The sequence below is a fragment of the Solanum verrucosum genome, unplaced genomic scaffold (genome assembly GCF_900185275.1).
Source record: "Solanum verrucosum unplaced genomic scaffold, falcon-dt-bn FXZP01001111.1, whole genome shotgun sequence".
NCBI classification, from domain to species: domain Eukaryota; kingdom Viridiplantae; phylum Streptophyta; class Magnoliopsida; order Solanales; family Solanaceae; genus Solanum; species Solanum verrucosum.
The window spans coordinates 118,919-140,801 of record NW_026019640.1 but is presented as its reverse complement, the minus strand read 5'-3'; the positions used below and the strand labels follow the sequence as shown (position 1 = coordinate 140,801).

At 32.9% G+C, this 21,883-nt stretch overlaps 1 protein-coding gene across 1 annotated transcript; it reads right to left on the bottom strand.

Annotated features, from left to right (window-relative positions):
* Window positions 1-2,340: 2,340 nt before the first annotated feature.
* LOC125823847 (endoribonuclease Dicer homolog 2-like) lies at window positions 2,341-14,721 on the bottom strand. The gene is made up of 23 exons (XM_049503237.1): window positions 14,523-14,721; window positions 13,511-13,591; window positions 13,221-13,398; window positions 12,866-12,979; window positions 11,948-12,082; window positions 10,943-11,027; window positions 10,760-10,824; window positions 10,362-10,502; window positions 9,920-10,048; window positions 9,700-9,829; window positions 9,491-9,590; window positions 8,849-9,044; window positions 8,603-8,763; window positions 8,119-8,337; window positions 7,786-8,015; window positions 7,435-7,709; window positions 6,912-7,339; window positions 6,719-6,822; window positions 6,452-6,648; window positions 6,124-6,333; window positions 5,042-5,452; window positions 3,031-3,309; window positions 2,341-2,817 (listed from the first exon to the last, which is right to left on the bottom strand). The coding sequence occupies exons 2-23, from the start codon at window positions 13,579-13,581 to the stop codon at window positions 2,467-2,469; spliced, it is 4,209 nt and encodes a 1,402-aa protein (XP_049359194.1). The 5' UTR covers window positions 13,582-13,591; window positions 14,523-14,721; the 3' UTR covers window positions 2,341-2,466.
* Between the last annotated feature and the right edge of the window lie 7,162 nt (window positions 14,722-21,883).

The window sequence follows — 21,883 nt, the reverse complement described above, 5'->3', positions numbered from 1 at the left end:
TAGAGACAAGCTTGTACAGATTTACATCCGAGAGAGTTTGGTCACACCCAACTTATAATATATCGGGGTGTATGCGTCAATCACTTCACATTGGGGAACAATTCACAATTCATTTTTGGTAGTTTATGCAACGGGCTATGGGTACTCAGATTGACCTTAGCACCGCTTTTCACCCAAAAACTAATGATCAGTCTGAGCGGGTACTATTCAAATTATTGAAAACATATTGAGAGCATGTGTGATTAACTTTAGAGGTTATTGGGACGAGTATTTACGTTTGACATAATTTACTTGCCATAATAATTATCAGTCCAACATTCTTATGGCCGTATATGAGGCTTTATATGATAGACAATATTGTTCGGCGGTTGGGTAGTCGAATCACACTTAAGGACTAATTTAGGTATATAATGTTCAATTTTCAAAAAAAAAAAAAACAAAGATTCTTTCACCATTTTTGGATGAACTAGCTATGAGATTGATATGACTTTGACTTGGTGTCATCATAAAAACTCAAGGTAATGATTTTGCACTTACCCATAATAATTAAACATGATTTTATTCAATAATGTAATCATTAAAATATGAAATTTGATGGTAAATTTGGGGATGTTTGACTAAGCCCTAGAATTAATTAAGAGCAACTTTCACATATAGTAAACATAAAAATCATATTTGTATATTATAGCTACAGTTTGCATAATTGCACTTCATAGCAAATTTTATGTTTGATATGGAGCTTTTGATTTGTATAATTCGCTACAAACATCTAATTTTATACAAATTGTTCAGTTTTGTATAAATTCATTTATACATTGTAATTTGTATAATAAGATATGTATTTATATAATTATAAGTGTATAAGATGAAAATATATATATTTGTATTTGTATATACACTTTTCTCTCGTTTATACAAACAAACACGCATTTTATGCATTATATACCGAAATGTATAAAATGACTAATTGTATACCGAAAATGGCTAATTGTATATCGAATCAGATGGCAAAAAAAGAGGATGTTTGCTGCAAATTACAATTAAAATAAAATATGGCTATAACATTTAATTTGAATTAATAATTTGCTATTTCATACAATTTTTCCATTAATAAATTGGTTATTTTAGATAGTAAATAAACTCAAAAGTAAATCATCATATATTATAAAGGTGGAAAGCTGGAGAGCTAAAGTTAGATTATCATTTTACCTGTACAAAATTAAATCTTTAAATTTAATTAAATGAGAAACACATTAAGAAAGATGATAATTGTACCGCAATTCTACATGTATTATGCCACGTAAGACTCATATGTCTACTTGTTCAACTTTATACAAATTTAAGAATCCGTTTGGCTTAACTTAAAAAAAGTAAAACTTACATAACTCTTAAGTTGAAAAATGAAAAGTAAGGGAGAACCTATTTTAACTTTTAACTTTTTCAAGTCATTTTAAAATTTATTTTACGTTACTTTTAACTTTGTCAAACACTCCCAAAAGCTAAAAGTAGGTTTAACCAATTTTTAAGTCAATCCAAACAAGTTCTAAAGGTGTGTTTGGTACGAAGGAAAATGTTTTCCTGGAAAACAAGTGAATTATTGACTTATTTTCTCATGTTTGGCTGGTGAGTAGAAAAGATTTTGTGTTTGATTTATGAATGAAAAATATTTTTGACAAATATCTTTTATTTTTACTAGAGTAGAAAATAAATTTTGAAATTGAAAATATTTTTTAAAAACAAACTTAAATTATTTTTTTTGGGGAGGGGGGGTGGTAGGGGGCTAGCGGGGGGGGGGGGGGGAGGGGGGGTGGTAGGGGGCTAGCGGGGGGGGGGGGAGGGGGGGAGGGGTGAAGAAATAAAAATTTGAAGTTGAAAATATTTTTTAAAAACAAACTTAAATTTTTGGGGGTGGGGGGTGGGTGAGAGGGCTCGAGGTTTGGGTGAAAAAATAAAATTTTGAAGTTGAAAATATTTTTTAAAAACAAGCTTAATTTTTTTTTTAGGGGGTGGGTGGTAGGGTGGGGGGGGGGAGGGCTGGTTTGAGAGTAGGAACAAAATAAATTGATTTTTCCAACAAAAAAAATTGTAATTTGAAGTTGGAATTGAGTTTTGAAAAATAATTTCCTTAAGTTTTGAAGGGAAGTCATTTTCCTTAAATTTGAGAAAAATGAATTTATTTGAAAAACATTTAATCCAACCAAACATGAGAAAATTGGACTTCATACCAAACACACCCAAAGTCGCTACTTGTGCACCCCAAAGTTGGAGGGAGGATATAAATGTGAAATAAAGCCAAATTAAATGACACATCTATATAGTAGCGTAATTGAAATAGCAACCAAATACAATGGAAGGCACATCCAAACAGTTCTAATAAGAGAAGAAATCAAACAACCAAAATGATCCTTAAAATATTAAGGATTTCTAGAAATTCCGTAAACTGAAGTAGCAGAAAAGTAACTACTCCTAAGCATTGGATGGACATTCTTTCAGAGACTTGAGGACATTTTTGCTAGCCACCTTCTTGGCCATTATTTTGTCTCGTCCCGAGCACGTGTTCTTGTGAATAACACCATTTGCTTCAACCTCTACTGTAATATATGCTACACCGTTCTCATGAGAGACGACATCCTTCTTCTTTATATAACCTTTCTGGTCACATAGTTCACTTAACTCTCTTACTGGTTGGAGCTTTACTGTCTGAGGAGTAACCAACGGTTCCAAAAGAGGTCGTATGCTTTGAAATGTAGTGTCTTTGTTGAAGCCAGAATCAACAAAGATCGCACCACCAAGGGATTCAATAACATCTCCAAGCACCTATATTGAACCAAAAAAGAAAATGAGCTAAACCTGTAGCACATACGATACAGTTAATCCGCACTAATCTTAAGACGAAGCTCTTGACAATGGGAAAGATTTACAGTTTGATTGCAGAAAGAGCATTCAGAAACTTTTTTTCTTCTGTATCTTAAATTTGGGTTTCTCAGATGAAGTGTTATGTCTTAACTTTGAGGTAAGTATGCGCAATACCTTTGGGAAAGTAGTTTCAGCCTCCCATCCGAACGTGGACAGAAGATCCAATTTTTCGAAATCCTCAACAGTACTAAGTATTTGCCTCTGCAGATCTTGCGAGGCATGAAGAATGTGCTTGTGCAGGCCAGCCTTAACTGCAGACTGAGCATAGCACTCATTGTTTACGGAGGCGGACCTCAAATCAGTAATTAGTCCTGGAGTCAGTCCTGGATACTTGAAATAGAGATGTGCTGTAACAACATAATCTAGCACTGCATCTCCAAGAAATTCCAAGCGCTGCATAGCCAGGTGATCATATTAGCATGTGAATCAAGAGAGTTAAAAAGACACGAATATTGATTTTAAAAGAACAAACTATGAATGTAGGCATTGTGAATCTATCCTCTCAGTGAGCAAGGAAGGCTGAACATACCGCAATGGAACCACGACACAACAGAAAATGATTTATTTTGTGAAATCAATTGATCATGATGCATATTTCAAGTAAAAAACTTCCAAATAAAATGGTCCAGTGTAAAACATGAACTTTGTGACATTGGTCACTAAACACATTGGTATTCTCTCTGTTCCTCAAATCATATTTATTGAAGTTTAACAAATGGAAATGATTGATCCATCAAGAAGAACAATCTAACAAGCATAATTAGTGACCCTCTCAAGTTTAGTGCTGATCATTTTCTGCTATGAATCCACCACAAAAGATTTGAGTGAATTTCCATCATCACGACGGCTTACATCCCTTACTTTCTTTAGAGCTTGCTTCTGCTTATAAATTGCTTCCAAGGCATAAACAAATCCTTTCCACCCATCCTCAGTACTATTTTTGGGTACACTAGTGAGTGCCAATTTCACAAAAGCAGTATTCAGAAAACACAACCTCAGTGACTGGTAATAATGGTAACTTGAATCCCCAGCCTGATGTTTTACTTGGTGTATAGATTTTGTTAATCTCCTTTTACATGCCACAAAGTCTGTGGCTAACTGAATTTCCAAGGCCGCAAGAGTTGAGCCAACCAAAACATGATTTGCATCTCCATACGTGAATCCCATCAATGCTGCTGAATAATATGCATTGATCACTTCACTTCTACTCTCTTGATTTCTCCCAAATGGAAATTCAGTAAGCCCTGCAGCCCAATAATGTAATTTCCACAAGTCAAAACACCTAAGATGCGTATAATGCTGGTTCTCCTTGAGTCTCAAGTTTGTATATCTTCCATTAATGAATAGGCTTGCCTCTTGTATTGCTTTCTCTATGCAGGGTCAAATCTGGTAAGCACACAAATGGCATACACAAAGTATCCCAAATGAAAATCACGGTCATTGTAAATTCCAAAACCGAAATCAGGTGTTGTCTCATTTATCCCTTGTTTAGTCACAAGGCCACCCCATTACTTGTCATAGAAGAAGCCCATTGGCACCAAATGTTCCACTGAACCAAGGCTCTATCGTATCCTTCAAGAATTGAACAACAACTGGGATTATCTTAGGATAAGAAATCTTCTAAAATCAATGCCAACCTTGCTGCTCTGGCAATCAATTTCTACTTGGGAACTCATAAGTCATAATTAATTAGGAAACCCCGAACTTGACTTTCTCAATCTCAACATTGTTTCATTTCTTTCTCCAGTGTCCTAAGAGCCACAAAGTACTGCTCTTGTTTTTATGATATTACTTATCTTGAACGCTCACACAATATATTGGTCCAAATGTGAGGATATGCATATTGAATTTAGATTAAGATGCAAAGATAGTGAGACAGGATTCATATTATCATTATAGAAAACCCTGAAACTTCCTTGAATGAATTAAAACAAGGCATCTTTCCTTGTCACTAGCAGCTGTAAGAATAACCATCAAATGCTATGCATCCTTAGGTTAATGAAATGTTCAGGTTCACAACTTCCCCAATCTAGGCAACAATATATTTTAGTAATCAAACTGCAAAATATAGATCCAAGTATTTAACAACATTAAGATATATATAATATTCATTTACGAGAAAAACCTGATAGCATCGTGGAATCTCAGGTAGCATGTAAGATCCGTGAGTTAGCGCTTCAACAAGCAGAGAAGGATCATTGAACTTGTAATGTAGCAGGGATTCCAAGTATCTGACATTGATTAGCTTCTCAGCATTCATGGGAAAGTGCATTGGCAAAGGTGCATCAACAAAATCGATGTCCACCCCAAGCCATTTCATAAATGATAACGCCGCTACTTCCCCGCCCGAGCTGAGGTAGGCACCTATTAGTGCCTCAACAACATCAGCTACTCTCTTACTTTTAAACTTCTGTTTTTCTCTACTATACATTTTATCTGAAGAAGTTAGGAACTCTTCGTCGAAGGTGTGAATTTGAGAATTATCACCAGGAATGAGCCACGCTTTAAGATCAAATGGTTCATTACGGATAAATCCCTGCAATCAAAGGTATTTATTGAAGGGAAAACCAAAAGAAGAAAAAGGAAAAAGAATTCAAATAGCATTTGCATCCAGCAATGCAGAAGAATATGCAGTTAAGACCAATAAAATATTAAGGAACTGTAGGAACTCTTTATAAATCCACTGGGATATGTACTTATACAAGTATCCAAAAGCACTCGCTCAAAACTGCCATGTCCTTAAATAAATGTACTCCAATTGATGCAGTGACGAAATATGCATGTTTTACAAATATGAATAACAACTAATTTCCATTATAACAAACAAATTCTCAAAGAAAAAATTCCATTATAACAAACAGTAAACAGTTGTGTGGGCAAGGACAGGAAGTAGAGAGTGTTTATATGCAAGAGTAGACAACTTTTAGGTGGCAGGCATAATTAACAGCCAATATTGAATCCTTGATCAAAGTGTACAAGCAAATATCCCCTGGGTGGGCAAGGAAGGGAAGTAGAGAATGTTTATATGCAAGAGTTGACAACTTTTAGGGGACATGTATAATTAACAGTCTATCAAATCCTTGATCAAAGTGTACGAGCAAATATCCCCTGGTTGTCTTAAGCTTTGATGAGACATATCAGAAAGAAAAAACAATAAGTCTTCAATGATTAATAGAGACATGGAGTTGATCACCAAGGAATACCTACCGGTATTTTACGAGCACATCCAAGCCTGCATAGTGCATCATTGGAAATGATTTTGTTTTTCTTAACAGTGAGAAGACCCTCATGATGATTTTCGTAAGTCTTGAATAGCTGTATACTGGCAGCATATTTGAGAAAAGAGTCTCCAAGTGTCTCAAGTGACTCCAAATGAAACGTCTCGAGGCATTTCTTTGTTGTCATTGCTTCCAAAACCTAAAATAATAAAACAAGGAGTAAGTTGCGAGCACGGGAGTATATATGAAGCTCACAGCTTAAAAGAGACCGATTTAATTACAGCAAAGATCTGAGATGAGATCATAGCAGCACATACCTTAACGGTCGGAATAAAAATATTTAGTGTGCAGTGATCCAAATGCATTCTTTTCAAGTTTGAGGCCATAACCAAGGACTCAATCCGATGCATGATCGAAGGAACATATGAATAGGTATTAAGGGTAGAAATAGAGACAGGTGACATGATGAGGGAACAAAGTTCAGGAGGCAACTCAACAGATGAATCAGTTGAATCTGCAAAGGAGGCCAAAGATAAGTGATCATACATAAGCATTATAACAAAAGGAGAACCATATGATCAAACCTTTAGCCTTCTGTGTTCTGCATCTTTGAAGGTAATTGTGCACCTTACAAATGTGTTTTCCCCTAAGAAGTGGTTCTTCTTCAAAGCATATGTTAATCCCATGCCTGTAAACCGCATCTTACTTAATATTTTGAAACCAAAAGATGATATATGGAAAAGGTGCACCAGGAAATCAGAAGCTAATTGTACAAACCGCTTTTTGTAGTATTTTATGTAGGTAATGGGTTCTCCAGTTCTCATATCCAACAATGAGTTGCAATCCAAATTATCCAAAAAACCAGTAATGCAGTATATATGGCCATTATGAGGTGTAAAGACCAATGAGTTCTCCAACATGCAGCTACATACCACCCCAGTTTTGGTGCTCACACTGCGTTTGCGACCTTGTGTAAAACAGCAATCCATATGCTTATCCCCAAGAACTTGAGACGGAAACAGCAAAGAATTCACGCATTTCCAATTTATTTCAGGGGTAGTACCCAAAGATGGGAGCAAAAGATAATCAGAAACTGCAGAACCAATAGGTGATTGGACTGCAGCCAAAGCGTCCTGCAGTTTACTCAGATCACGGTCAAGAAGAATTCTGAAGACGCTGGATTGAAACCTCTGACACCGTTGAATCTGGGGAAAAAGAGATAGATATATTAAAAGTATCAGCAATCATTTTTACAGGTAACGAATAAAGAGATGATAAAATCCATCAAAATTATAGTCACCTCTTCAGAAGTAAGTGCAACAACTTTATGATAATTAAGTTGAACTTGTAAGCGTCCCCTCCTATCTACGTCCAAGTCAAATGCAATTATTTCATCATCAAACTTAAGCCTTGTCCTAACAGCAAGTATAATTCCATGAAGCTGGAAATCGTTGTAAAAGTCATGTTGCAACTCAACTAGGTAGCAGTAGTACAGTGCTTCTGAATCATTGCCGCAATGACTAACCAATTCTGGTGGAAAGTATTTTGATTCTTCAACAGTATGGATTTGACATTCTGCACAATATAATAGGTTTCGTCAAGCACCACAATCCAAAAAAAAAACACATTAGATGGAAAATGTTAGAATTACCTGATTCTTTGTTGATGATTTCTTCTTCCATGATATCAGGAACAAGATTGTCAGTCAAGGCACCCACACGATGAAGTTCTTTACAAGCTTCCAGGCATGCAAGTTGCTTCGATATTTTGCTATTCCCCTGTACACTAATAAGTCTTTGCAGAGGGAAACTTTTGGGAAGTTGCAGCGTGCAGGTTCCTGTTTCCTTATCAATCACACACCTAGGATTGGGTTTAAAGTACCTACAATAGAATTGAATGTCAGACAATAACACAATATTTAACACATGAAGTACTCAAAGATACCAGAATCCTTAACACATAGCAAGGAATATGCAGTACAAACCCATCCGATGGTAGCCTTGAGCAATATAAGTATAACAATGACACGCTAGAACTGAGGGTGACAATTGCTCCTGTGCTTTCAACTTTGTAGCAAGGCTCATCATACAATTCATCATCTAGAGGTGAACATGGAATAGAAGCATGACGTAATGATTCTTGTCGCATTATCTCCCCACTAGCCATATAGTTGTGCATGCGAGTAAGGGTCGAATCATCCCCACTAGGATTTAAGTCAAAATGAGAACGATCAGTCCTTCATCAATAATCAAATCTTCCAAATTTTATCATTTGTACTTGCAAAAAATGTCAAGAGCTAAAGTAATTGTTTATTAGATTCTTTTAAATAATTCATTTAATCTTTGTATAACAGTAGTGCAGACAACAGAAGAAATAGAATGTTTCAGTAAATAATACACCAAAAACAATAATGTCAGAACTCTGAAAAACATTCATAGTATCAATTAGAATAGATTGACAAAACATACCTTCTGACCATCAGAAGAAAGTCAGAGTTTTGCATTCGAGCTCGTCCACGTGATTGTATAAAGCTACAAACAGTAGCTGAGGGATCAAATCGAATGACAAGGTTGCAACTTTGAACATCCAAGCCCTCTTCAAGAATAGATGTTGCTACAATAATGTTCACCTGCAGTGTTTGAATGGATATCAGACTTTAAATCTTCAAAAACTATCTAGAAAGCAAAAAAAAAAAAAAACAAATTTTAACTTACCAACCCCTTGCGAAATTCTTCAACAATTTTGTTTTGTAATTTCCTACTCTGTGACTGGACCACAGAAATATGTCCTGCTGTGTACTCAGTTCTCCAACCACATAGTTCCGGAAGCAACTCATTCAATAGAGACCGAAGAACAATGGCTGTAATAATTCTCTCAACAAATATGATGCATCTCAAATCCTTCTGGTCCCTGTTACCAATGAAAAGATTGTTTGTTGGTAATCACTAAACATATAATCCTATTTCCCTACAACAGAATGGATAATCTCAGAAACTGTCCATATTAAATACCAGGGGAAGTTCATATTTATTCATGAATCCAAAGTATGCTCAAGAACAATACAAAGGAACTGTAAGATCTTACAAATGTTTAATTGCATCAACACTAAATCACATATAATTCTACACGTGCTTCCTCAGAATCTGTGAAAGAAAATTAAAGCAGGTCCATTTTGCCCAGGGAAACAAAAAGACAACCTTCCTTCTTCGAAAGAGTCTCTTGCAGACGCAAAATGTTAAAAGAATCTAACCGACCACTTTTTCTTTTTTTCCCATCTATTCTCCAAACTTCCAACAGATTGAACTGACATTAAATCTTTTGACTAATTAGTACATTCAATATTCAACCGCTCTCACCTGTACTCGAGAAGAGACTCTAGAAGACAAGTAACTTTGGATGACAGATATCCAGCATCCACATTTGCCTTAATATCACCACCAATTGACCAATGTGGCCCTATGTTTACAGGGAAGAGAGAGTGAGTGAGAAACAGATAGCAGAAAGAAATCAAAAAAGAATATTACAGTTCAGGAAGAAAAGAAAATGGATGTTGTAACTATGATACCAGAAGGTAAGCGAGCTGAAAAAATCTTAGATGCACCCAAACTGAAATCTCTAACAATTGTTTGAGCACATACATCTAATTCTCCCCATGAAAAGAAATCAACTTCTTCACGGGACAAGAACTCAGTGGCCTGATTCAAAATGAAGTCTCATGTTAGGAAAATGATCAAGGCTTAAAAGTTTATTTATTTATTTTGGCTCCAACAAGGAACAAAATTTACCTTGAAAGCCAGCCAAGCACCCATCTCACTCAAACAAAATAAGAAGGCCGAATAAAGTTTTGATAAACGTCTTCTTGCAGTTCCAGCACTCATAAAAGACAGGTTTGACTTTGAAATTGAACAATCATGCTGCAATGATAAGAAAAGTTAAAACAACTAAAATTGGAAGAGCAAAAATGTCTGATCCACATGTTGAACAAGCCAATGTGATTGCTCCAATCGCTACTATAAGGATAAATTAAGGTTTAGTTAGTAGTCTCAGTATTCATTCAAGGCACTTCCCGTTTTCTGCTTGTACACAACTACTACAGAGGAAAGAGGCACCATAATCTAACTAATAATTGATACAAGGGAAGATATCTTCAGAGAGGGACGGAAGATTTGCATGAACGTTATGTAAAGTAGAAAGACAAAATCCATTGGCTAAAGAATTGTTGCTTACCTTTTCTTTCAACTGTTCCAGGTCATGAGCTAAACTAAGAAACAATGTGCAAGGAATATCCACATGTTTGTATATCTTCAACTTCGGATTAGAGAATGGGATATACTCCGCCAGAACAGATTCACTGCCACACGTGTATACCTTCATTTGCAAAGGCAGATCACAATTAGAGGAACCAAATATACATCTAAATGTGTGTTTATGATCTTCATCTGCCTATAAGCACAGTTTCTGCTTAGTGCAACTCTAAGCAAGAAACTAATGTCAATCATGCCATGTTTTGATGAAAAACATCCAAATGCTAAAATTTTAATGCTTGCACAGTCTCTTCTCTGAACTACATTTAATCAGAGTGCAAGACGAAACCAGATAAATGTGAGAAGATCAATTGAGAAAACCTTGGAATTCATAAGATTCTCAAGATCACGAATCTTTTGCCAATAACTATCTGCCGTGCTAGAACCTGCACAAAAAGTATAAAACATGAGAATCCAGAGAAAGTGAGATAACCAGTTCTTTAACAGTATGATGTAGAAACATCTCAAAAGATGTCCAAAGTTATAAGATCAAATCCCGCCAACCTTTAGACTTTATAGGGGAAGCAGTCATCCCAAATATTCTTGGAAGTTGTGAGCTCTGATGGTTTAACTGGGGATGATAAAATTCCTGAAAGAAAATTAATCCTCTAAGACGAGAATTGTTCAAGCACCATAATAAGTCATGTTCAAGCAGGATTAGCTCAGGATGTGGACATTGCCCAAGACCATAAAAGGAGACTATAATACATGCTCTTAACCAATGTGGCACTCTAACAATCCCCCTCCCTGATCACACCCTGGCCTAGATAATTAGAGTGTTGTCAACATTATATGGAGCTTAGCATTTGGATAAACAAGGAATGTGAATGTGTGCCTAACTTTGGTACCACCTCAAGAGAATGAGCCTTGGTCCTCTCAATACTACAAGTTATCTCATGAGGTGAGTAATGACGAAAATCACGTAATAACAACTCATTCCATCATCCAGTGTGAGATGTGATGCACAACCTAAAGAGAAAAAAATGACTGTAGCACATAGCACCTTCATGCAATAGGATATCTCATGCAAAATAAGACAGTCACCAACGCTCATTATTCAACTGCAATAGGAATATATGTGAATTTTCTAGAAGCAGTTGAAGTCTAATATAATCAGCTATTAAAGAAACAAACCTGGATGACAGTTTTTGCTAATTGTTTACATTGTAAGTTTTTACAAGTTCTCTTTTCTAGCATGTAAAGGATTTCCAGTTGATAACTCAAACATACAAAAATATTATTTGACAATTTATCAACTCATTTCAGCAATGGCACTTATATACTGAACTCCTTAATAATAATCTATTCAAACAATTTACTTTGGGTATGTGATAACCAAAGTGGGTCAAGTATTTTGGAACCAAGTGTCACAAGTATTTTGGAACCAAGAGAGTGGCACATATTATATAAAAGCATTGTCCAGGTGAAGAAATTGCACTTTAGAAAATATAATCAACAATTAGCACAAACTGTTGTACAGAAAATTCAATCGTAGCACAAACAACATACCATCATTATGCTGGCATAGGGGTGTTTGCCTCGTGCATTGTGGCACTCATCAAATATTATAACTTTTATCATGTTTATTTGTATAAAGCTATGCCTCGAAGCAGCAAGTAGTATTGCTGGAGTCATAACCAGTACCTGAAAGACGAAACCCTGGGGTGATTACTAATGATGCATCCAAGTAATATATAATACAATGCCTAACTTAATTCCTAGCATATAAATGATGAATGCTAGATCTAATATATTCGAAGAGAGCCTGCCCAAAAAAAAAGGATCTTAAGGCAAACAACAACAGCTCATTTGAGACTTCCCTTGGAGAGCACATTACTATTCCATGAGATCCCAATACCTGTCACTAGACAACATAAAACTCACAAGTTCAATCGCAAATATGGGCAGCTAATTTTTTTTATAGCTTTTACAACCATTTCTTTTAATTAACTAATCTGTACAAAAAATTTGATCTCTAATGGTTACCGTAAGGAGATAGACAAGGATATCCCATGGGATTAGCTGTCCCACCATTTTAGCACAAAATGTATTCTGAGACTAATTGATACTCATAACCAAACATGGGATAAAATAATCCCGAATTGTTTCCCGGGATTGTTATCCCTTATCCCACCAACCAAACAACCCCTAAAGGTCCAAAGATAGGTTGTAGTGGGTTCGACCCTTCAGCTGTGGGCATTTTTATGAAGATACGGGCCTTACTTTAGCATAGAAGCATATACTCCATGTCCCATTAGTTTGGGCTATAGAAAGGATTAATAAACAGTCACTTCCATTTTATTCCCATATAGTTGTTTAGTAACTTTAGGACTGGAATCCTTTTGAAAACATTGTAGCCATATTCAATGCCAACTCAAGCAACGGTTAATAATCTATCACTGAAGATAAAATATAGTTCATACACACCTCATGGGCGTCCACTTGTTGTTGCCATGTAGCAGCATCCAAATAATCAACACCCATTTCTCCCCAATACTTGCCCACTTTTAAGTCGGTATGCATCATGAGAGAATCTCCTTGCTTGTAATTATCAAACCACAAGATCAACAACATTATGTCAAGTCAAATAGATAGTTTTGGACCTTAAACCAAGCAAACTCAAACAGTAAAACAAACTGCAGAACATGAGAAAACTAATGGGGAAAAAATAGTTCTTCAATCTTTAGATGGGAGAGAAATTAGTGGATACATCCATACATAAAAATATACGCATTAAGATGATGAATTTTAAGGGACTAGATTGAGAAGCTAGATGTACTACCTGAGTCACTAGAACAACAGTCGGGACCAAGAAAACAGCTATGTACGGAGACGGCTTTCGAAGAAGGTAAGCATAGCTTCTAAGAAGCATAATTGCAATCAAGGTCTTTCCAGAACCGGTCTCCAAGTAAACAATTGTGTTCTGCTTTAATGCAGTCTCTAGGGCTTCCAACTGATAACTACATAACAAAATCATACATAGAGAATGTATATTACAAAAGTTCGTTTTTTCAATCAATTTTTTTTTTTACCTTAACTCTGTTAAAGAGAAAACAGATGTAAGAAGCCAACCTTCTAGCAAAAGGCAGAGGGTCAGCGGAGAGCTGTTGGTTTTCAGAGACTGCAACATCAGTTGGCTCCATTGGTTGTTATCTACATTAACATCAGACCAAACAAAAATAAAGACATCAACAGAAGTAATAAAATGAAACAACAAACTCTCCAAGAAAATGACAACCAGGTGACCATACATAAAAACATCCTATTGTATCCACACACCCGTTTTACCATTTCAAAGAAACACAAAGAGAACCCAATACAAATCAAACCAGAAAAAAAAAAAGTTTTGTAAGTTCAGCACATATAATCAAAAGATTTAACCTCCATGAAAACAACCATTTCAAAATAATGCATAAAAGAGTGATCTTTATGAAAAACAAACACAGAAATAGTCAGCTGGATCCATTGATTTGTTATCTACATTAATATCGGACCAAACAAACATAAAGACACCAACAAAGTAACAAAGAAAAAACATAAAACACTCCCAAGGAAACTATACCTTTTGTACCATTTTAAAGAAAAACGAGAATCTAAGAGTACACATATCAAATCAGAAGGAAAAAAACAAGACTTTATAAGTAAAAGAACATGCAGTCAAAGATTTAAACCTCCATGGAAAAACTCATTTAAGAAAAAGCATTAAAGAATGATCTTTATGAAAAAGAAGCACAGAAACAGTCAGCTGACTCCATTGATTTGTTATCCACATTATCATTGGACCAAACAAACATAAAGACACCAACAAAGTAACAAAGATGAAACAGAAAACTTCCCAAGGAAATGACAACCATGTGACATAACAGGGTTAAAGCAGCCTATTTATTATACACTTCGTACCATTTCAAAGGAACACAAAGAAAAAACAAACCAAGAGAAATACACATATCAAATTAGAAAAAAAAAAACAAGATTTTGTAAGTAAAACAACATATAATCAAAACCTTAAACACCTACTTCATAAAAATGCATAAAAAGGTGATCTTTATGAAAAACAAACACAGAATTAGTCAGGAAAACTCACTGGCTAGAGTTGAATTGCAAGAACTTTGAAGAGGATGTTTGCCAGCAGCTTTTGAGTGTTCATTAGTGAAGACGAAAGAGTGAGATAGAGAATATGTAGAGGTTTAGGCTCTGCAACAACCCCACCCCTCGGAAAAGCAAAAACAGTATAGCAAAATTAAATACCCCAAAATCTTTTTCCGAATGAAAAAGGAAGACAGTGATGGAAACACAGAATCTTTTGGCCAATTCTATAGGATTCTAATTAAAATAATAAAGAATTAAAGAATTTACACTGAATATTTTTAGGTGTTTTTGGTTTTTAAGCGTTTTTTTAATTTTTAAAAGTGTTTGACAATGAAATAAAAGTGCTTTATTTTAGGCTTAAAAAGTAGGAAAAATTACAGAAGTATCACCTTTTAGTTTACTTATCACCATTATCCCCTATAAGTTTTACAAATCTCCAAAATTCCTCATTTTCGCGTATCAAATTAGTGTATCTTGCGCATCAGATTAATGTATCTCGCGCATCAAATTAGTATATCATGTATAAAATGTACATCAGATTAGTGTATCATGTATAGAATGTACATCAGATTAGTATATCATGTATAAAATGTACATCAGATTAGTGTATCATGTATAAAATGTAATGTATCTTACTTAACGATTAATGTATCTCGCACATCAGATTAATGTATCAGCACTTATATTATTGTATCCGTTTGAGGGATTTCTGTAAATATAAATTTTTAAGGGATAAATTGTAATTTTGCCTTAAAAATATGTGATTTCTGTAATTTGCCCAAAATAGTATAAAAAAGGAAAGGTTAAAATCCCATAGCTACCTACTTTTGATTTTTGATTTTTGATTTTATGGTTAATACTAACCGTAATTCGGATAAAGATGAGTGTTAACACGAGATTGTTCAGATGGTAAACATGTTTTATCTTTTAACTTTTGCTCACTTGAGTCTGGCATGTACATGAATCTTTCATTTCTTTGGAAACGTAGATATTTTATTTTAAAAAATGTTGAATTTAATATAATATCATATTTTGATCTATATGTTACAATAATAACAATAACATATTTAGTAAAATTTCATTAAGTGGGGCCTATGAAGGGTAGAGTGTACACAAATTTTATCACAATTTCGTAAATGTAGAGAGATTGTTTTCGAAAACTATCCGCACAAGTTCATCAAACTCAAGTACAAGAAGATGAAAATAATGAAGAAAACATAATCGTTAATAAGAAAAGCAGTGTTAAAGTCTACAAGAAAAAAGCATTAACAACAGTAAAATAGTGTGATAAACGAAACACAATAGACAACATATGACAAGAACTACAAGGGTACGACCAGTACTATGCAAAAACCTTCACAATGCAAGACAACATGCTACCCCTAGTAACATTTTGCCCTAATATGCGACCTTCACTTCTTCATATCTAGAGTCATGTCCTTGATAATATGAAGTTGTGTCATGTCTTGTCCGATCACATCTCCACAATATTTTTTTTGGCCTACCTCTACCCTTTTGTGTACCCCCTAGAACTAGTCTCTTACATCTCCTCATTGAAGCGCCAACGCACCTCCTCTTCATATGTCCAAATCATCTCAGTCTCGCTTCTCTCATTTTTTCCGTTTCTATATTCTCCTGAATAAGGTTATTTCTAGTCTTGTCACTCCTAATATGCTCACAAAGATCATTTCAACATTCCCATTGACATGCACGCTACAAGAGTGTTAACTGATGCACTTAATCACATATTTAATTATTTACCTTGAGAATTAAGGATCAATTTCCCATTAATATCTTTTCGCTTCGTAAGTTGACGCATATTTCTGTATGAACGCACTTGACCAAGAAACAAAAGAAAGAGAATATTAAACATTTTTAGAAGTTCAGAATAAAATTGACTTCTTGCTAAAAACAAAGAATAAATAAATTTATTTGAGTGGTGTTTGATTATTTTTTTATCCAAAAAATATATAATATTAATATTAAAAACTAATCATTTATGGAGAATTATAGCTTATTAAAGGGGCAAAAAATTGACTACCAAAAACATCTGACCTATGAAAGCGTCCTACAAAGAAATTGTTATAAAAAGTGGACAACTTTGACGAATTAGTATTACAAACTAGAAATTTTTCATCATTTTGATGAACCCAACAAATAAGAGAAAATGGCCAAATGAGCCCCCAACCTATTATTTTCAACTACACACTTATACTTCACGGGGGGTTCTATTATCCCCCTAAACTATTTCAAATTGAAATTATTACCTCCCTAAAAAGTCAACCACATTTATGTGAATCAGTGAAATCCACGCATTTGACACGTGTAATTTTTTTATTTTTTTCTTACCTTTTTGATTGATAATCCTTCCTTTTTTCTTTCCTTTCTCTTCCTCCTTTTTCTTTAAATCTTAGCATAACAATGCCATTTTTTCTTCCCATTTTTAAATTCTTTTTTGTCAAATCTAAAACAATTATTAATTATGGTTATGGAATACGTGCATAAATGATAAGATTTATTGTCAATTTAATTGACCTAAAAAATAAATTATCTGTCAAAATTTTTCCGATGAGGATATTTTGAGAACTTTTTTTTTTAGAGATTTCCATCATTATTAATTTATTTGAATGAATATTGTTAACTGAAAAAGCTTGTTACAATAGCTTCAAGATGGTATTTCAATGGTGTTTTAATGGCTAATAGTTGATTTTAAAAATGGGTGTAAAATAATTTACTTAATAGTTTTTGATTGTGTGAAGAGTGGGAAGGAGATTTCTATCTATGATTTGTGGTGGTTTTGATAGATATTGTAATGATATTGATTTTCATATCGTGATGGTGAAATTTGATGGTTGTCATGAATGCTCTACTAAGTTGCTCAGAAGAAAAAAAAAATTAGAGATGAGATAGCTGTCTTGGATGAAATCTATCCAAACTTTTTGTGCTATTCCCATGACAGATCTATGATGATGAGAGTTTATAGTTGGCAATTTCATAGGAGTTTCAAGTTTGGCGTGATTGAAGTTGGCTTCAACTCTGTACCTCGATTTTCCGGTATCAATGCGGCGCTGCTCAGGCATTGGACCGTCGCTTGGAGCTCCGAGGAAGAAAGGAGCTTAGTTTTCAAATTGTTCTCTGTAGCTTTTTTTTTCTTTTGATTTTGTTTGTTTTGATTTTTCAATTACTTTGAGTGTTTTTATTTGACTTCTTTTTTTTTTTTTAAAAAAAAGAAACAAATAAAGGAAAAAATGAAAAATAAAAATGAAAAGAATATTAAAAATAAAGTTTTTAATATTTATTTTTGATCTTCACTCTCTTTGAGAGAGTGAAATACACTCACTTTGCCACGTAAGCAATTAGGGAGGTAATAATTTCAATTTTAAATAGTTCAGGGGGGTTAATAGGACCCTCGTAAAATATAAGTGTGTAGTTGAAAATCCGGTAATAGGTTGGGGGCTCATTTGACCATTTTCTCCAACAAATAACTTGCTAGTCGAGAAGATCCTCAATTTTAATAGGGTAAAATGCGCATATCTTCAATGCAGATAGGAATAATATATAATGCATTACTAATAACACTGCTAAAAACATTAAAATTCGACGGATTACATCAGGTTGTCAATAATCTTTTTAAGGAAAACAATTGCGCACTTTGAAAAAATTGATATACATTTGTTGGTTATTTTTCGTACAAAAATATATAAAAATTAAGAAAAGAAAATTATTATTTTTTAAGAAAAATCGACAGGCATCCGTCAATTTTTTTTACAAAAATTATTTGAATGAACGTCGATTTTCAAAGTACAAATTTATAGTTGAAAGTATAAATAAAAATATAAAAATTATTTTTTTTGTATTTAAATAGTATATAAAAAGTGGGATTAAAGGGTTTAACGAGGTTAGATGGAATAACTAAATTGAAAAATGAGTGCAAGTTAGAGGAGTTATCTATGGATTTTCCTAACATAAATCGTTTTCCAAATTTATATTCAAGGTAAGTAAGTTATTATTATTAGGGAAAATGCATAAGTACCCCCCCAGCCTATGCCCAAAATCCCTGAGACACACCTAACCTTTACTAAGGTCCTATTACCCCCCCGAACTTATTTTTTAATTAATTTTTTACCACTTTTGACTTACGTGGAAATATAAACCAAATAGGTTGAAAGCTTTGTTCAACACGCGCCGGGCCCCACTTTTTCAACTTTCTAAAATGTAGCTTTTACACTTCCCAAAAATTCAAAAAGCTATCCTATTATTTATAATCTACTTTGTTAATATATTTTTAGTTAGTTTATAGATTTTAATGTTTATATATTTTATTTCAAATTTGGGCATGTAAAATTTTGTAAATATTATATATATAATTTTATTTTATTTATAGATAAAAAAATTATTTATAATCTACTTTGTTAATATAGTTTTAGTTAGTTTATAGTTTTCAATGTTATTATATTTTATTTTAAATTTGGGCTTGTAAAATTTTGTAAATATTATATATATAATTTTATTTTATTTATAGATAAAAAAATATTACTTATAATCTACTTTGTGAATATATTTTTAGTTAGTTTATAGCTTTCAATGTTTATATATTTTATTTCAAATTTGGGCTTGTAAAATTTTGTAAATATTATATATATAATTTTATTTTATTTATAGATAGTTACACTTTTTCAACTTTATCATAATTGTAGGATACTTATAAGACTAGAAGGTACTCTCTAATAGTGCATATAATTATTTTGTTTGTTCAAACATGTTTTTATTTGTATGCAACCTCAATTTTTATATCAATTATGTAGAAACTTTAATAGTGAATAATTTCGATCATTATTATTAATAGAACATAAGAAGAATTATTACTCAAAATCTTTACGTTAATAAAAATATAAATTGGTGTAACTATTATTTATAGATGATTAAAAAAATAAAATTGGGAAGAAAATAGTAAGTAAAAATTACACGTTATATTAAATTATCTTTACATTAATAAAAAAAGAAATTGTTGTTAGTATTATTTGTAATATAATTAAACAAAAATAACAATGGGAAGAAAATAATAAGTAAAGATTACACGTTGTATTAAAATAATAAGTATTAAAAATTATGATAAATTTTATAATAGTCATAATAGGAATTTACGCAATAATTACTATATTAGAATACTAGAAAAATTGATAAGTTCCTCGACATCTAATCATTGATTAAAATTTAAATTATTATTTTCTTTTGCAAAAGTTAAGAGATTAAATTAATGTTTTAAAAAATAATATAACAAACTGATTAATTAATTATTTTCAATGATTAATAAGAAAATGTATATAGCAAGTACATGTATTATTATTACATTATTTATATCCACTCTATATTAAATCATTTTTCTATTATAGTTTGACGCAAATTTCAGAATTGAAAGAATGTTTTGGATTCGAAAAATAAATATTCAAAATATACTAACATGTCATTTAATCTTATGATATTTTACATTTCATGTGAAAAAAAATTAAATATTAATTTTTTAATATGAAAAATATTAATTTATTAATACAACATAAAAGTAATAAAGGACAATATATAAAAATATTTGAAGTATTTGATATTTTATTAAATTAAAATAATTTTAAATTAATATATAGCCGCGCAACGCGCGGGTACGTATACTAGTGAAGAACAATAATAAAGAAGAAGACAATTGAGTTAATATTTATTTTTTCCAAGTTTATTTTAACACATGACCAATTTTTATTGGTCAGTGCTGTCTAAAAGCTGCACCCACGCGCTTAACATAGGTGAAATCACGGACTCAGTCACGTAGGCCGAAAAGTGGTAAACAATTAACTAAAAAATAAGTTCAGGGGGGTAATAGGACCTTAGTAAAGGTTAGGTGTGTCTCAGGGATTTTGGACATAGGCTGGGGGGTACTTATGCATTTTCCCTTATTATTATTCTGAATAAAATAAGAGGGAAACTATTATGTGAATGAATTGCATATAAAGAATGTTAAGTTAGTCATTTAGAGAGAACAAAAATATAATTATCAAAATCGGAAGTTGCTTTACATCAAATGCAAGTAATTAAAAACAAAGGTAAATTTGAGATTTGAAAATTCCGGGTACAATTCCATGGAATCACTATTAATTATATATATATATATATATATTAGAAAAGACATAAATTCCCCCCTGAACTTGTTTCGAAAAATCAGTTACACGCTTAAAATATCATAACGATCTATTACACTCTCAATCTTGTTTAAAGTGAAATTAATACCCCCTTCCGAAGACAATACCAATTTTTGTGTGAAAATGTGTTATACACGCATTTTGACACGTAAATACGATTATTTAAATTTTTTAAAACCATTTTTGCTTAATATTTTCTTAGACTTTTGCATAAAGTAGAAACATAGGCTTTCTTCCTCCTCCACCTTACATTTCTTTCTTCTTAAAATTCATTTCTTCTTTCTTCTTCATTATTCATAAATTGAAGGGAAAACAAGAAATTTGAAGAGAGAACATGAGACAATAAGATGATTATGAAGTTTAGTGATGTTGGCGGCGGCGATAGGTGGTGGGCAACACCATTGTTGTCAGCGAAACAAATAAAAACTTTCAGATCTGTAAATGTTCTTTTGAAATCTTGATAATTATGCATGAAAATCAAACATTTCATTAGTATTATTTGTGTGTAAAATCACATATGCTATTGATGTCTTGAGATAAAAATAACATTGTGATGGTTGTGGGTGGTGCTCCGACGAGAATAAAGAAGGCAAAGATAGAAAATTATTTTCTTCCATAAATTTTTGAAAAATGTTGGCTGTGAAACATGAATTTTATGCATAAATGTCATAGGATTTTCAATAGAAGTCATTATCTTTCTCATAATTTTTTTCGGTGAATCCTCCGGTGAGTTCAAATAAAAATCATGAACCTTAAGTTAAAATTATTAACTTTTCGGTGGAAATCAACATCCTCCCCACTATTTTTTACTTTTATTAAGAGTTCCTTTTTAAGATAGAGTGATGGATATTTGAAGAAATCATCAATGGTGATAGATAATTTGTAAAGAAGAAGAACTTTAAAAAAAAATTTGTAAAAGTTTTAAAGAAATTGGGGTCACCAATAAACAGAAGAGACTCCTCTCCAATTTCCCCCAGTGCTATTTCATATAATTGACACATGTCCATTTAATTCTTTAATGGATTAGATTAAATTTTTGACCAAATATCATTAACCATGGTTATTAGTAATTCTCTCTCCTCTCATTCCTTTCTCAATCAGCAAAAGAAACACTTCTTCCCCCTCCAAAACTCTCCGAAAAATAGAGCAATCAAACAATTGAAAATCAAAA